This window comes from Marmota monax, unplaced genomic scaffold (genome assembly GCF_021218885.2).
Source record: "Marmota monax isolate L192 unplaced genomic scaffold, Marmota_monax_Labrador192_F-V1.1 WCK01_AAM20220418_F8-fsc00108, whole genome shotgun sequence".
NCBI lineage: Eukaryota > Metazoa > Chordata > Mammalia > Rodentia > Sciuridae > Marmota > Marmota monax.
Window position 1 is genome coordinate 6,019,397 of NW_026694593.1, and position 17,869 is coordinate 6,037,265.

General features: G+C 41.0%; 1 protein-coding gene across 2 annotated transcripts; it reads right to left on the reverse strand.

Annotated features, from left to right (window-relative positions):
* Positions 1–1,478: 1,478 nt before the first annotated feature.
* Mrps21 (mitochondrial ribosomal protein S21) lies at positions 1,479–17,742 on the reverse strand. Of its 2 annotated transcripts, none has more exons than XM_046421953.2 (3): positions 17,474–17,742; positions 17,156–17,310; positions 1,479–2,314 (listed from the first exon to the last, which is right to left on the reverse strand). In XM_046421953.2, exons 2-3 carry the CDS (start codon positions 17,236–17,238, stop codon positions 2,134–2,136), a joined length of 264 nt encoding a protein of 87 aa, XP_046277909.1. In that variant the 5' UTR covers positions 17,239–17,310; positions 17,474–17,742; the 3' UTR covers positions 1,479–2,133. The 2 variants fall into 2 exon arrangements, 1 of the variants encoding a protein (XP_046277909.1); XR_009224678.1 differs by lacking the exon at positions 17,474–17,742 and adding an exon at positions 9,543–9,641 and having other exon boundaries at positions 2,183–2,314; positions 17,156–17,293.
* Between the last annotated feature and the right edge of the window lie 127 nt (positions 17,743–17,869).

Below are 17,869 nucleotides of genomic sequence, written 5' to 3' on the forward strand. Positions count from 1 at the left end.
GCTGGATTTCACAGGTGCGCAGGATAAGGGTAAGCAGTATTTATCTACCATCTTGTAACTGAATAAGATCCAAAGCACCCCTCTAAACCCAGTACAGGGATAAAAGGATTAAAACAACCCCTACTCATTAAACCACCATGCAGTCACCTGCTACCTTCTCAGAGCAGGAAATGGACAGTTTTTCTCCAGGATAGCACAGCACAAGTAGACTGAAAGTTTTGTCAGTGCCACCCAATACCCATTTATGAAGCACCCTAACTATCTGCTAAGACCCACCACTGTTCACCAGTCTGGAGAGCATGGACAATTGTCAAGATTAAAGATTAGGACAAGCAGGAGACAGTTTCCAGGGGCTAAGTCAATTTCAGTTCTCAGTTACCCCTTTAACATTTTTGAAGGAGCTCAGAAACAACCTTAACCGGAGGGAACACTGCCATGTAATAGGTCTGGTTCTGATAATGCAAACATGCTACTATGGCAAGAGGTCATTGCTTCAAATTAACTGAAAAGGGATTTGAGACCAAATTCACAGACTGAAAGGTGATTTGAAGTATCTATGTCTAATTCACTAACTTGTTAGTTTATATAAATATAACAAATTTGAGGACCATATGTCTATAGATTCTTCTCCAAACATAATATTTCCCAAGGTCAAGGAGATCTTGTTTCTAAGCAATTTCTAAGGAGGTTTTACTGGGCCTGACTACTGACTACTGACGAATAGAATTAAGATGATGAAGTCCTGAGAAGCAAGGACCACTGTGATTCCAGGATATCTTCTTGCAATCCCTGCTTAATCAATCAACAAGTATGCTAAATGTGAAAAGTAAAATTTAAAATTAAGGCCAAAATCTGAAGTCACTGTATCATACCACAAGGGGGCAATGTTTGAACACTAGCAACATGAACTATTTGGCAGATGCTTTGTTTATTTCCCTTCTTAACACTGAGATGACTGCAGCCGCTGAGAGGTGGGCTGGCCTCTGCCTTCTCTCTAGGGAGCTGGCACTAACTCTTAATACTGGCAACACAGCTTTCAAGGGACCAAGAAGAGAGGAAGCTGACAGCAGGAGGAAAAGTAGAGCAGCTGATCTTTTCATCCAGGTCGGATAAACATACCCAGTAGCGCCTAGAGGTTGAGGTCGTGATAGTGGTAACAGTGGTTCTCAAACTATAGCAGGTATCAGAATCACCTGCAGCCCTGTTAAAATAGATTGCAGGACTTCAACCCCAATTTCCAATTCAAAAGACCTAAGACCTAAAGTAGGGTCCCATAATTTGCACTGCAAACAAGTTCTCCCAGGTGATGCTGATGATGCTAAGGACACATTGAGAATCACTGCTATAGAGTATTTCTGGCTCTGCGCCCTTCCTTCAACAGTCTCCTATTCTGTCTTTTGTATCATCTACTACTTTCTTTTCTACCATCCCTCTTTAGCCTCCTTTAGGAAAACTAAAGGACAGACAGAAAACAGGAATGAACATTGATGTTAAACTTGTCTTTTATTGCTCTGGCAAGGATTCCACCACTCCAGCCTACTGTTAAGGTATTTTGGAAGCAGATTTATTCCAAATACATAAATAATTCCTCTCCTCTTTGTTCAATGGTTGCACAGGGATGCGGGGAGTAGCTCAGTAAAAAGTAACTGATGCTTTTCCAATAAGATTTTGCTTAAGGGTTCATAAAAGTGGGTAGAATATGGTAGGTATATGTCCCACCAGAGTTTGTAAATTTTCCTTACATACCTTAGAATTAAACATACTTACTGAAAAGACTTTTACAAAAATTACCATTTTTAAACTATTAAAGTGTGTAATTCAGTGGCATTAAGTACATTCACTTTTTTGTTGGCAATCATCACCATCTATCTTCAGAATGTTTTCAGATTTGCAAACTGACACTCTAGGCCCATTAAACAATTGCTGATAGCCCCCTTCCCTATCCTTTAACCACCACCATTCTACTCCTAGACTACTTTTGGACTGTTTGTCTTTCACTTAACAAGAAAGACAGTCTACTGCTGACTAGTGGGGTTGCTTCTCTACATGCAAGTTTTCTTGCATATAGTCGATTTGAGTTTATTATAGAGAAAGAGGTGGAGACAAACTGGATGTGGGCCTCCTATCGGCGTCTCAGCAGCCTTGCCATGGATCTGCCCGATTCTTTCGCATCAAAAAGTTGATCTTTCGAGCCATTTCCATGTTGTAGATCCGCCTGCAGGTTTCATAGCTTTCCCGCTGTCGCTTGCGGCAAGGTTTCTCATAGTATCTTCGTCGTTTAATGTCTTCAATGAGCCCATCCATGCTGAGGATTCTGTATGAAGGCAGGTAATCAGATTAGAAGCTTGGGCTCATTGCTGCTTACAAACTCCAAATGGGAGGAGTCATTTGTAATTTAAAGAAATATAAATCTTTTTTTTTAAAATTTTTTTCTTTTTTTAGTTGTAGCGGGACACAATATCTTTATTTTTATTTACTTATTTTTATGTGGTGCTGAGGATCGAACCCACAGCAAGCACTCTACCACTGAGCCACACCCCCAGCCCAGAAATATAAATCTTTAGGGGGTGATTCCTACTTGGTCCTTAGTGGAGAATACGGTTCTATTCTTTTTTTTTTTTTTTGGGGGGGGGTGCTGGGGATTGCACTCAGGGGCACTCGACCACTGAGCCATATCCCCAGCCCTATTTTGTATTTTATTTAGAGACAGGGTCTCACTGAGTTATTTAGCACCTCACTTTTGCTGATGCTAGCCTGGAACTTGGGATTCTCCTGCCTCAGCCTCCCAAACCACTGAGATTACAGGTGTGTGCCACAGCACCTGGCTTGGTTGCATTCTTATTAAGAATTGATGGTTAAGGCTGGGTTGTGGCTCATTGGTACAGTACTTGCCTAACAAATTAAACAAATAAAATAAGGGCATCTGTCCATCTACAATGACAAAAAAAAAAAAAAAAAAAAAAAAAGAATTGATGGTTGGCCCAGCTGTAATTCCAGCTACTCCAGAGATTGAGGCAAGAGGATTGAAAAAAGTTCAAGGCGAACCTGCACAACTTAGTGAGGCCTTAAGAAACTTAGCAAGACCCAGTCTTAAAAGTTTAAAAAAAAAAAAAAGGAGCTGGGAATATAATTCAGTGGTAGAGTGCTTGCCTAGCATGTGAAAGGCCCTGGGTTCAATTCCTAGTATTGGGGATGGGGGAGGGCGAATTGATACAGCTGAAGTCTGAGAAATATTGGGGCCTACATAAATGCAGGAAATAGGCAGCCCATACCACACCAGTGAAAATTCAATCCCACTCCCCTTATTTTCTTAAAGAAAATAATTTTATTGTACATCAGTTTAGTGATTATTTCATTCTGCCATTTCTTTATTTATACAAAAGTCTCCCTCATTAAATTGAAAATCCCTGAAGGCAGAAACCATGTTTTATTAATATTAATCTCATATAAATGTCAGTTAAATTGATACTTTATTTCTTGGTCACCTGCCCAATTCCTTACAAAGCAATTTTTCCCCACTGGACTAATAACTCCCTGAACAAATTCACCTCTTTGTTCCAAGCCAAGAAGACACTGGGGCTTTATTTATTTAACCAACCTAATCCTTAGGCTCCCAATGTATAATTTGTCTTTCCCTTTCAACTCCTTATTGATTGGTCATGGAGAAGTCAGTGGCACCTTCCTATTGCTGCCCTCCATTCCTGCTTACCTTGTCCTTTCATTATATGTAAAAAGTCACAAACAACTGGAAATTAGAGGTTGACACATGGCTATTATAATTTGAAGAAGGGACAAAGAAAATAAAAACAAGAAAACTACTAGCTAGTTTTCTGCCCAGTGGAAAGCTCCATTTATTGTTGCTATATTGGACTACAAAGTCTGAGATAACGATAGATTAAACTTGAAAATAGCTTTAGGTAAATTACAAATGTGAATAGAGGTGGGAACCACTGTCCTATAGGCTCTTTTCCCAGGATCCTGCTGTTTAACATCAAGAATGAGGGGCTGGGGTGCAGTACAGTGGTAGAGAACTTACCAAGCATGTATGAGGTTCTGTGTTCAGTATGGTGGGGGTCCCCTTCCCTGCTGGCTCTTGGGTCCCTCATACAAAGGTTCCTGACAGGCCTCTCCACTGACCCTCTACAGTAAAGACCATATATTCTAATCCCCAGGTACAGAATAATTTGTAGGCTACTAGACTGTCTTATCTGTATGGATCAGCTGGTTCAGATTTTAGTGGCCAGGAGATGGGAACCAAGAGAATAGCTGCACACTCCCAAAAAGAGATGATCTATGCAGGTTCTGTTGGAAACAGTCATGCGGATATAACACTAAAGTCCTACAACAGAGCAACGAGGCACTAGAGATCAAAAGGCTCAAAAAGGATAGGCTTTTTTTCTCAATTTACCCATAAATGTTATCCCTTCAAATTCTGACTATAAACCTCCTTGATTCTGATTATATATGATTCTCCTAACCTTTGCCAGAGGGCCTTAACCCTGATACACTCTTCATTCCTGAAGAATTTTTTAGGAGGTACTGATGCCTAGCTCTCACTCTTCTAAAACTGACTTAACTGGTTTAGAGTAAGGCCATGCACTGGGAATCTTTTTAAATTTCCCAGGTGACTCTAGTGTCATATTATGATTGAGAAAAAAAAATGACCCAGATACTGTTGACTCCTAAATTTTTATCTCTAGGACAAATCTTTTTTTTTTTTTTTTTACAATTTTTTTAAATTTTTTTTTTAAAGAGAGAGAGACAGAATGTTTTAATATTTATTTTTTAGTTTTTCGGGGGACACAACATCTTTGTTTGTATGTGGTGCTGAGGATCGAACCCGGGCCGCACGCATGCCAGGCGAGCGCGCTACCGCCTGAGCCACATCCCCAGCCCCTCTAGGACAAATCTTATGTTAGAGGTAGACGAATATTTCCAACTGCCTCAAATCCTACACAAAACTGTATCTGTCTCCTTCCCAAATTTATTCCACAAGAATTACATTAGAGCCGGGCAAGGTGGCACATACCTGTAATCTCAGTGACCTAGGAGGCTGGAACAGGAGGATTAAGAGTTCAACACCAGCCTCAGCAATTTAGCAAGGCCCTAACTAACTCAAGTGAACCCGTCTCAACACATAAATCAGATCATCTAGTACAGTGAGTCCCAGACTTACAGACTTAGTCCCAGCCACATCCCCAGCCCTATTTTGTATTTTATTTAGAGACAGGGTCCCATTGAGTTGCTTAGTGCCTTGCCATTGCTGAGGCTGGCTTTGAACTCAAAATTCTCCTGTCTCAGGCTCCCAAGCCGCTGGGATTAAAAGCAGTTGCCACCATACACAACTTCATTCTTTTCTTTTTCTACCTAATAAAATTCTATTTGTAACCGTGGTGTTTGTGTGCGTGTGTGTGTGTATGTATATATATACACACACACACACACACACACACATACATACATACAATGGAATATTACTCAGCAATAAAAGAGAATAAAATTATGGCATTTGCAGGTAAATAGATGGAGCTGGAGAATATCATGCTAAGCAAAGTAAGACAATCCCCAAAAACCAAAGGCCCAATGTTTTCTCTGATAAATGGATCCTAATCTAAAATGGGAGGGGGGGGCATGAGGATGAGTGGAGGAACTTTGGATTAGGCAAAGCGGGAGGGAGAGGAGGGGAGGGGGCATGAGGATAGGAAAGACAATGGAATGAGATGGACATCATTACCCTAGGTACATGTAGACTGCATGAATGGTGTGTCCTTACTTTGTGTACAACCAAAGAAGTGAAAAATCGTGCTCTAGTTGTGTACAATGAATCAAAGAGCATTCTGCTGAAGTATATAACTGATTAGAATAAATAATTTTTTTTTAAAAAAATATTCTATTTGTTCCTCAAAGGCCCAAATCTGGATGCTGAAGCAGGAGGATCTCAAGTTCAAGGCCAGCCTCATCTGAGAGATAAGTAGGTTGCCCTATTTCCATTCTCTTTTTGAGACCCCCATCAAAAAAAAAGGGGGGGGGGCAGGAATATAGCTCAGTGGTAAAGTGCCCCAACTCATCCAGGTGAAACCAATTACTCCCACCCTCCCTTCCTAAAGCACTATTCTCAAACTTTAGCATGCGGTAGTCAACTAAAAAACCTGTTAAAACATGACTATTGTGCCACCTCCAGTCTCTTCTTCTGTAGGAAGTCTAGAGTGAAACTCAAGAATTCACATTTCTTTCTTTCTTTTTTAAAAATATTTTTTAGTTGTCAGTGGACCTTTATTTTATTTATTTATATGTGGTGCTGGGAATTGAACCCAGGGTCTCACACTTGTTAAGCAAGCACTCTACCACTGAGCCACAACCCCAGCCCAAGAATTTACATTTCTTTTCACAGTGCTGGGGATTGAACCCGCGGTATCAAATATGCTACTACCCAACCACACCCTACCCCCAGATGCATTTCTAACAACTTCCTAAGCTATGTCGCTGCTCATGGTCCAGGAAGAACCAAGGCACACTGTCAATGCCACTTTCAGCACAGATCAGGTAGTATTATATTTAACTACATTGAAAAAAAAAAATTCCCTTATTGGTTGTGTTCTTTCTAAGATTAAAGACCAATTCTTTTTTTTTTTTTTAATATTTCATTCATTGTTGATGGACCTTTATTTATTTACATGTGGTGCTGAGAATCGAACCCAGTGCCTCCCACATGCTAGGCAAGCACTCTACCACTGAGCCACAACCCCGGCCCCAAAGACCAATTCTTCATTCATTTTTGCATATGTCATAATGCTTGGCAATGAGAAAATTATCAGCAAATGGTTTATATATGAGATGCCCCTCAAAAGCTCATGTGTGAGACAATGCAAGAATTTTCAGAGGTCGAATGGCTAACTATGAGGTGTAATCAGTGGATTGATCCATTGATGAGAATTAGCAGAGCAGTACAATAGGCAGGCCAGGTGTGGATGGAGAAGTAGGCCACTCAGGGTGTGACTCTGGGGTTTATATTTTGCCTTGGTAAGCAGAACTCTCTCTACTACCTGGTTGTCATATCTTGTGCTTCCTGATGCCACACCCTTCCACTGCAATGTTCTGCCTCACCTTAGGCCCAGAGCTATGGAGTTGGCCTACCCTGGACTAAAGCTCTTAAGCTCTGAAACCGTGAGCCCAAAAAATAAAAATTTTCCTCCTCTAACTTATTCTTGTCAAGTATTTTAGCCACAGCAATGAAAAACTGACTAAAACATGTATGGTAAAAGTGAACCTTCTCAATGATGGAGAAACGTCTACTGCACTAGAATTAAGAACAGTTAATCCTTGTGCAGTGGACTTTTTTTGCAGTACAGTACAGTTCTGTCAGTTATTAGCTCAGAAACCCTCTATATTACCTTTACTAAAACAAAACATTAGCATTTAAATAGTATTTTTAAAACCATGATCCTAATTACAATCCTATGAAACTGATTAGGAAGATAATGTCAAATTTTTACAAATTAAGAAACTAAAATTCAGAGGCTGACTTGCCAAAGATCACAAAATGGAGCTACAGGAATCCAGGTTTGTAGTGTAGTGCTCTGCAATAATATCGTTTCTCAAATGGAAATCATTTCAAGTACAGAAGACAAATTATTGTGAAGCCTACAGGCAAAGACAATGAGAGAGAGGAAGAACTAGGCGAAAGAGGAAGAACTAGAGCAAAGAGGAAAATGAGAGTCAAGATATGGCAACACTGAAGAAAAGAAATGATCTAAACACCTAAGTATTGATTGCTGTCCAGACCTGTGTTTACTACTGTTTAGTCAAGGTCTCTTTTTGAACTAGAGACTAGTATATTGGAGGAAATACACAAAAAGCTTCTGAAAGGAAGATTGGATATATAATGTAAAAAGGAAAAAGTCTGGATTTGAGGGACTATAAAAAGGACAGAGAATCTGAATATAGCATCACCTAGGAAGAGGAGTCTATTGGAATAACAAAGACAGTTTAAAAGTAGGATGAAAGGAACTGCAAGAAGAGAGAATTCAAACACATTCTGGGGTACTCTTGGTATTTCAAAAGAGTTTTGAAACAGAGATGATCATCTTACTAAGTAAATGCCTGAAACAAAAAGGTAAAACAAGAAAAATAATAATAATAATAAAAAAAACATAGGGTAGAGGTAGGGAAAGGATAGAAAGAACATATGGTTGAGAAATGGTGTTCCCTGGGCGGTTCTAATTAACTTCCAAAACACTAAGCAAATAAAAATTATGAGATGCTAGGTGAGGATTCCCTCTTACCGGGTACCTTCTAGTCATCCTGAAAAAGCAGATTAACTTCAAATGCTCCAGTCCCTACAGCAGAGGCATCTATTTAACTATCTCTAATAGATAAAGAGGGAGGAAGAGCTTTGAACTAAATAGGAAGGGTGTTACTAATAATGCTTCTGCTTCCAAAGGTAGTTCAAGGACTAGCAGACCAAGAGCTTTAGTGTAAACATATCAGCCTGCAGTTTGGGTGCCTGGCAACCTAATATGAAGGAGAAACCAGCTGCCAGTTTTAGTGAAATTCAACTGATTATGTAAAAGGAGCCGAGCTGCCTAGAGGGAGGAGCTGGGGGTGGCAAACTCACATGTCAGTGTAGCTAGCTTACGTCAAGACCAATGTGTCGGCAGTAGGACTCAATGGACCCAGAAGCTGGCCCACCAGGAGTAAAAGGGGTCAACTGGGCATGCTTCCAGTATGTTTCCCTCTCCTTGTCTGGGGGCCAGCCAATCACACAGAGCTTCCTAGCAACCCCCACTCTCCATCTCCTCATCCTAGGATGAGGGCCTCTGCTTATGTAACAGGCATTTTGTGGCCGTGTCCCTGGGCAGACACATAGGTTGTTTCCTTTGCAAGACTTCCTCTGTACTCCAAACATGGTAAGTTTTTACCACCTCCTCTCCTTTCATTTGCTCTCCTATCTATAGTAATTAGAGAACAGAACAAGCAATCTTTTTTTTTTTTTTTGCAGGAGGTAGGGGGGTGGGGGGGAGAAGGATTGAACCTAAGAACACTTTATCACTGGAACTTGTGATCCTCTTTCCTCTGCCTCCTGCGTTGCTGGGATTACAGGTATGCACCACCATCCCTGACAGCCAACTTATTTTTAAACTATCAGAAAGCTAAAAGAGGTTAATGAGAAACCTGGGATAAGAAACATGTACAGAAAAGGTGGTCAGAGGGGACATTAGAGAAAAGCAGAGAAAAAGAAGTAAAATGCAATAGTCAGAAAATACTTATTTAGTAGGCAGGAAGACAGAAGACTAGGCCACTCCAGAATTGACCCAGTTAACATTTGCAAGCTTAAAAAAGTCCTTGCCTAGAAAATTATTCTAAAAGCAAAATACCTGTTCACTTTTCCCCCTAAAACTGAAGAAATAATTTATGGAACACATATTTAATAATCCAAGATAAAAAAAAGAAACAGAAATACACCTTTCTAAAGAGAGAAAATAAAATGACAAGTATCCTTCCTAAGGATTATAAAAATCATAGCTGGGCACTGTGGTACACACCTGTAATCCCAGTGACTCCGGAAGCAAGATGATCAAAAGTTCAAGGTCAGTCTCAGCAACTTAGCAAGGCCCTCAGCAGCTTAGAAACTCTGTCTCAAACTAAAAAATAAAAAGGGCTGCGGATATAACTTAAGTAAAGCACCCCCGGGGTCAATCCCCTATAGCAGAAAAAAAAATATATATCTGTATATCTATACCTATATGTCATTTTCATAATACTTTTCCAAACTATTTCTCTGCAATCAATGCCCCCCAACCCTTGGATTGAACCCAGGAGTGCTTAACCACTGAGCCACATCCCCAGACAGGGCCTCATTCAGTTGTTGAGGCTGGCTTTCAATCCTCCTGCCTCAGCCTCCCAAACTACTGGGATTACAGGTGTGAGCCACCTTGCTTGGTGCCAATGCACTTCTTGTACTGGCTTTCCAGACAATCCTAGCCACAATGTTTTAATTTTCCAAACTCATAAAGAAGCCTAAATATTAAACTTTAGATTCTGAGTCTTTGGGGCCCAAATTTCTTTTCTTTTTTCCTCCTGTGGCAATGGGGATTACACCCATGGCATCATGCATACTATACAAGTACATGGACCTACAGCCCTCAAACCTTTTTTTTTTTTCGTGCCAGGGATTAAAACCCAGAGTGCTTAACCACTGAAGCACCTCCCCACCCCTTTTCATTTTTACTTATTTATTTAATATTTTAATATTTATTTTTTAGTTTTCGGCGGACACAATATCTTTGTTTTTATGTGGTGCTGAGGATCGAACCTGGGCCGAATGCATGCCAGGCGAGCGTGCTACCGCTTGAGCCACATCCCCAGCGCACCCCTTTTTATTTTTTAGACAGGATCTTGTTAAATTGCTTAGGGCCTTGCTAAGTTAGTTGCTGAGGCTGGCTTTGAACTTGCAATCCTCCTGTCTCAGCCTCCCAAGCCCCTGGGATTACAGACATGCTCCACCATGCCCAGCTCCCAGAGCATTTTTAAAATTTTGAGATGCCTCAGCCTCCTGAATTGCTGGTATTACAGGCAGCTCCCCCTAGACCTGGCTAAATACTGTTTTTTTTTTTTTTAAAGAGAGAGAGAGAGAGAGAGAGAGAGAGAGAGAGAGAGAATTTTAACATTTATTTTAGTTTTCGGCAGATACAACATCTTTGTTTGTATGTGGTGCTGAGGATCGAACCCGGGCCGCACGCATGCCAGGCGAGCACGCTACCGCTTGAGCCACATCCCCAGCCCCTGTTTTTCAATTAAGGTACTTAACAGGGGTTTTTGAATAAATTTGATACATCTCACTTGAGTACCTACTTTCTCTCCCTTTTGATTTTTTTTTTTAATATCATCTTATTTATTTATTTTTATGTGGAGCTAAGGTACAAACCCAAGGCCTCACACATGCTAGGCGAGCGCTCTACCGCTGAGCCACAACTCCAGCCCTTGATTTTTTTATTAAATTTTTTTTTAGTTATCAATGGACCTTTATTTTATTTATTCATACACAGTACTGAGAATCGAACCCAGGGCCTCAACATGCTGGGGAAGGAATGGCAGGACCTTGTACATGCTAGGCAAACACTCTACCACTGAGCTATATCCCCATTTCTGGAACACCAATTTTAACTGTAGTGAGCTGGGGATGTGGCTCAGTAGCAAAGCTTTTGCTTGGCATGTGTGAGGTTCTGAGTTCAATCCCTAACACTGTAAAAAGAAAAATTAAGTGAAGTGAGGGCAAGTAAGGGCAGGAGTGCTGGCCCTAAAACAGATAAAATGGCAATTAATACAAAGTTTAGCTAAAATTTTAATTAAAAACAAAAGAGAAACTTCAGAAAAATTCTGCGATTGCTTATAATGACAGAACCTCTGTAGTTCCTTCGCTTTTCTCTGCTGTTAAGGATACTTCAGTGGAAAAGTTTGACAAACACTTAAAGGGATTGACAAAAGACAAAGAATATTTATGTTCATTAGACATTTAACAAGCTCTTCCTATGTGCAAGACCCTTCACTAAATGTGAGGCATATACAAATAAAAAAGTACACATAGGTCTCTGCCTTAAGGAGTCTAAAGTCTATTAAAATGATTTTCAATTCTTATGAAACATTAAAATCTCATGGGGCATTTTGAAAATGCTGCTGGTCAGGCATCATGCCACAGATATTCTCATTTAGCCTCAGGTTGGGCCCTGGCACTAAGAGGTTTTTTGTTTAGTTTTTTCAGTGCTGGGGATCAAACCCAGGGCCTCACACATTAGGTAGGCAATCCACCAGAGCTATACTTCTGGTCCCAAATGATTGTTTAAGCTGGATGTGGTAGCACCTTCAGGACGCTGAGATGGAAGGATTGCTTGAGCCCAGCAGTTAAGAGGTGAGCCTGGGCTCCCCAGGTAGTTCTAAAAAAGTGGCCAGGATTGAAAACTATAGGATGTCACACTGATTGCTTCTGATTAAAATTAACACTTCCACTCAGGAAAAATGTATGTAATAAAAAAGGGAATCTTAACAGAGTTATGAGACTGCTATTTCTAAAAAGACAGAAATTTAGAGAGAATTGAAAACCAATTACCTAGAATATGTGAAACAGTACCAGGCCAGGGGGGAAGAAGGTATCCACACATACATCTATTTTCTAGCATTCATTTATTTTCCCCTTACCTACCACCAGCTTACACCTAGGAGAATGAAGGGGTTTAGGTCAAAATGAAAAACAGTAAAGAAAAAATAGGAAAAGCAAAAACTGTAGTGATTATTTAAATAAAAAAGATCCTGGCTGAATAAGGATTTTGGAGAAGGACACAAAGAAGTATGATTGTACATTGTTAACTAGAACAAAAGGCTCGACCCTCATTGTTACACAAAATTAAATATAAGAAGATGTGAGGGGAAAGGGAAAAAAAAATCAACGGAGAGAAATGAATTACAGTAGATGGGGTAGAGAGAGAAGATGGGAGGGGAGGGGAGGGGGGATAGTAGAGGATAGGAAAGATAGCAGAATACAACAGTCACAAGTATGGCAATATGTAAAAACGTGGATGTGTGACCGATGTGATTCTGCAATCTGCATACGGGGTAAAAATGGGAGTTCATAACCCATTTGAATCAAATGTATGAAATATGATATGTCAAGAGCTTTGTAATGTTTTGAACAACCAATTAAAAAAAAAAAAAAAGGCTCCTCTCAGAAAAGAGAGCTGACTTTGTGCTTTCTGCTAGACCTGGCTTCAATGAAGAGATGATCAACCCAATCACAGAGAGTAGATTTTTATATATATATATATATTTTTTTTTTTTTTTTTGTACTGGGGATTGAACTTAGGGGCACTTTACCACTGAACCCCAACCCTTTTAATTAATTAAATTTTTTGGGTTTTAGAGATTTAATCCAGAAGAGCTTTACTACTGAGCTATATCCCTAGCCCTTTGTTTTTTATTTTGAGATTAAGATCTCACTTAGTTGCTTAGGGCCTTGCTAAATTGCTGAGGCTGGCTTTTTTTTTTTGTCTTTTTTGGAACTGAGGGTCCAACCCAGGGCTTTGCGAATGCAAGGCAGACACTTTGCCACTGAGCTACATCCCAGCCCTGAGGCTGGCTTTTAATGTTTGTTTGTTTATTGCCTTTTTTTTTCTTTTCTGGCACTGGGGATTGAACCCAGGAGTGCTTAACCACTGAGCCACATTCCCAACCCTTTTTATATTTTATTTAGAAACAGGTCTTGCTAAATTGCTTAGGGCCTTGCCAAGTTGCTAAGGCTGGCTTTCAACTTGTGATCCTCCTGCCTTACCTCCCAAGCCACTGAGATTACAGGCATGCACCACCATGCCTGGCATAAAGATATTTTTATTTCTCAGATTTTTTTGTTTAAAATTTTTGAAAGTGGAAATGCAGGATACATTCTATATATACAAGAATGAATACAAACAGAATAAATACTGTTATTTAAACAGAGATTAGCAATAGGCTAAACAGAAGAGGACTTGGTGGGAAAGCATTACAGTCTTTAAGAAAATTCATTTACTACTGATAAACTAATCCTCATGTCAAAATAAAGTTAAATAATTATTTCCACTTTTTTCTCATCTCTGGGCCACCTTAATCATAACCTTATTCAAGGAAGACAGAAGACAATTAAAAGTAAATTCTCAGTCTCTCAAGAAAAAACAAATCACCCATAGAGCAAAGCCAACTTACAATGAGTTCCACTGTAGAAGCAAGGTTTCATTAAGGAAGCAAAACTTCCTTACAATGAGTTCCAAATTGGGATAATACCTAACACATAATGCCTACTATTATAGTTTGGATCTGGAATGTTCCCCAAAGGCTCATGTGTTGGAGGCTTAGTGCCCAGTGTAGCTATGTTCAGAGGTGGGGCTTTCAGGAAATGACTGCATCTTGAGGGATCTAACCTCATTAGTGGGTTAATCCATTGATGCGACTCTGGGAGGTGGTAGAAATATAAGAGGTGGGACGCAGTTGAAGAGAGTAGGGAAGGGAAGGGGGATTATATCCCTGGCTCCCTGTACCATGCCCTCTCCACCATGATACTCTGCCTCACCACAGTCCCATCACAATGAAACAAGTTGACCACAGATTAAAACCTCTGAAATTGTGAACCAAAATAAACCTTTCCTCCTTTAGGATGATTTTCTCAAGTATTGTGCCACAGCAAAGGAAAGCTGACTAACACTCTTCTAAGCACTTTACAGGTATCAACTAACAAGCCTCAGGTCAACTATTAAGACGGATATCATTAATAAGCTCCACTTGACATATAAGGAAACTAAGGCAGAGACATTAAGTAACTTATCAGACATCATGAAGTTATTAAGTGGCAGAGCTTGGATCTGAACCAGGTAGTTTGCACTTTGTGTGTGTGGTGTGTGTATGGCACTCAGGGCACTCAACCACTGAGCCACAACCCCAGCCCTATTTTTTTATTTTATTCAGAGACAGGGTCTCACTGAGTTGCTTAGTGCCTTGCTCTTGTTGAGGCTGGCTTTGAACTCGAGATCCTCCTGCCTCAGCCTCCTGACTCGCTAGGATTATAGGCATGCCACCATGCCCAGCATTCTGCACCTTGAATCACTGAGTTATAGTGCCTTATTAACATGAACAGACTATTTTCAAGCAGTAGCTTGGTCAAAAGCATTAAAATGGTAGTAAGGCACAGTGGTGCATACCTGTAACCATAGCAACCTGGGAGGCTGAGGCAAGAGGATAGCAAATTAGAGATCAGTCTGGGAAACTTATTAGATTCTGTCTCAAAATAATTAAAATTTTCAAAAAAGGCTGGGGAGGTAGCTCAGTGGTAGACTGTTCCCCTAGCAAGTGCCAGGCTCTGGGATTAATCCCTAGTACCACACACTCACACAAAAATACCCTGCCATGTTTTTGGTTCTTTGTTAAAGTAGCTAATTTTCTAAACACAAAATCCTTCCTTTTGTGCTACCTGTGCTTTAGAAACAGGGGTTAAGTTAAGGGGACCAAAAACTGAGCCTTCTGGAATTTGTTTTATCATCAAGTAATAGCTACTCTTCAACATCCCTCAATAATATGAACATCTCAAGGTGGAGATATAACTAGTGATAGAGCGCTTGCCTAGAATGTAAAAACAAAACAAAAACATCTCTCAACCACTCTGACCCATTTAAATCCACTAAAATAAATCATAAATAAAATAAAACACACAGAAAAAGATTTATAGGGAAAGGTCAGGAGAAGAAAAGGTTAGTTATATGTGAGATATTCCTTTGCCCAAATTCAGTATTTCACTTCACTAGTTAATTCACTATTGAGTCTATATGTCACCTGTAAAAACATTTTGTGCTTCCAACATAAGGACAGAGAAAGGTCATCAGACACTTCATCCCTCTCAGACATGACACCAGATGGTCTGAAATGAGAGAGAGAGAGAGAGAGAGAGAGAGAGAGAGAGAGAGAGAGACAGACAGGGAGAGAGAGGGAGGGAGGGAGAGGGAGGAAGGGGGGAAAGGAGGGGGGAGGGAGGGGGAGGAAGGAAGGGAGGAAAGAAAGAGACAAGGACTGAGTAGCAGGCAACAGAGAAAAAAAGAAAGAAATAGGGTATGCTAATAGATTACTCTTAATCTTAATGACAATGCACAGGGAATACCTTCTGCCCCAAGGTTTGCATAAAACAGAATGAGGTGATGGGGCTGACCCAAGACCAAATCTTGAGTTTATTTATTTATTTGCAGGTGCTGGGGATTAAACCCAGGGCCCCACACAAGCTAGGCAACCACTGGGCTACATTGCCAGCCTCCAAAACAAGATGCTTTTAAAAGAATAAAAAACATCCTGATTCTGAAACTGCTCATTTAGTTTCTGACAGCATCCCACTTATTGCATTCTTCTGCCATGTGGCCCTGCTCACCCAGAACTTGGCTTTCCTAAAAATTAAGATTCTCTTTTACTTGCACTCTCAGTCCCCCAAATCCAAACAATATTTAAACCTAATCAAATAAGGTTTCTTAACTGGAAAATGACTACCACAAGTCCCCTCCATTTCCATAAAAGCTAGTAACCTTTTAATATAGAGCAAAGAACACTAAAAAAGTGTGCTTTATGATTCTCTACACCATTCAATAATTGCATGACCCAAGAAATATAATCTTTATGGGCTTCCCTTACTTGTGAAAAGAAACCATATCAAAGGACTTAAGACAGAGGGATAGCTCATGTAATCTCTTAAGATCTCCTTCCTGCCAGGTATGGTGGTGCCTATAATCCCAGCTACTCAGGAGGTTGATGCAGGAGAATTATAAGTTCAAGTGCAGCCTGGGAAACTTTAATGAGACATAGTCTCAAAATAAAAAAATAAAAAAGGGCTGTAGGTGTAGCTTATTAGTAGAACATCCCTGTATTCAATCTCCAGTATCGTGCAAAAAAAAAAAAAAACCAAAAACAAAAATACTCCTACAATTCCTTGGTAATTCAACTCAACACATATTTGTTTCTCCAAACCATGGTTCTCACTGAAGAGAGAAAACAATGAATTAGGAATTCCAGAAAGTCAAAAATCTTACAAGTGGTGACAAGGGAACTTTCTGAGAAATTTGAGTGGTAAGGCATTATTAGGGTTATCCTTTATCTCACAGCCTAGCATTCAAAAACCTTTCAGTACAGCTCCTCCACTTCTAATTTACTCACATCTACGTATTTTTGTTTATCCGCAACCCTCCTGTAAACCTTTAATGACATCCCATCTCTTACTTGTTTCTCCAAGATCCCAATCTAAATTAATCTCTTCCATTGGCCTTGTCCTACACCAATCCCCCCCTTAGCTATTTACCAATGTTACTGCTTCCTAGCAACTTCACATCTCAGTTTTCCCTTTGGGTTCTTTTGTAAGTCGTGGATAAAACTCAGGTTCTTTATCAAAGGGATGAGTATCGCTTGATGAATAAGCTTCACAGTTAGGTTTTAGGAAGAATTTCATTTTTAAGAAAATAAACTGTGGGGCTGAGAAGTTTCAAAAGGCTAGACCCCCACCTGGGTTGGCACTGGTTTAAGAACAATCCGTGATGGGTGTGTATGGGTGAGTAACGACCTCACTTCCCAGAGAGTCCATCTAGTCCTGTTTCTGATCCCTTTACGTAGTTACCTGTTCAGGGTTCTGTATGCACCTTCCACGTTCCCTTCGTGTACCATCACAGTCCTGGCAATGAACTTCAGGTGCTTTGCCATAACTTTGGATTTAGGTCTTCACTCTTCAGGACTTACAGGAGGGCGGAGAAAAGGCAAGGAAAGCACAGAGACCTAGTAAGAAAGAACCACAAAACGCACGTCACCGCGCGCTTTATTCAATGTCTGAAAAGGAAACGTGCTCAGGGTCACGCGAGACGGGGCACGCGGAGGGTATCTGTATCGTAGAACATGAGAATCGGTGGAAGACTCCCTTGTTCTCTTTGCTAGTACAAACCCGAGAAAACGGGGAAAACCAAGGGTAGCCAGGCTTCGCCACCGAGGCCGCGTCGCCGGGCGCGGGGGGACGGCCGGGGCAGGGGCGCGCCGCAGGTCCAGCGACCGCTCACGGGACAAGGAGTCTGCCGGGCGTGGGGGACGGGGCCGCCGTGCAGACCCGGCCCTCCCCAGGCCCTCCGAGGCTTCCCGACCGCGGAGGGAGTCCTTCACCCGGCACCCTCAGAACGCGCCCGGCCCCCGGCGCTCGCGACCGGAAGCGGAAACTACGGAATCCCCAGCGCCGCGCGCGAAGCCGGGGGCGTAGGGAGGAATCGGGCACCGGAAACCATGGCAACGCGCTTTCAGGCTTGGGTGGACGTCCTCTCCTTGCCCCGGGCCTGGACTCCACACCTGA

Bases quoted from the DNA above. Each gene is read 5' to 3' on its own strand.
- Mrps21 (XM_046421953.2), bottom strand. From the start codon at position 17,238: ATGGCAAAGCACCTGAAGTTCATTGCCAGGACTGTGATGGTACACGAA. The intron at 2,315-17,155 runs GTAACTACGTAA...GCCTTCATACAG, and splicing joins GCATACAGAACCCTGAACAG to AATCCTCAGCATGGATGGGC.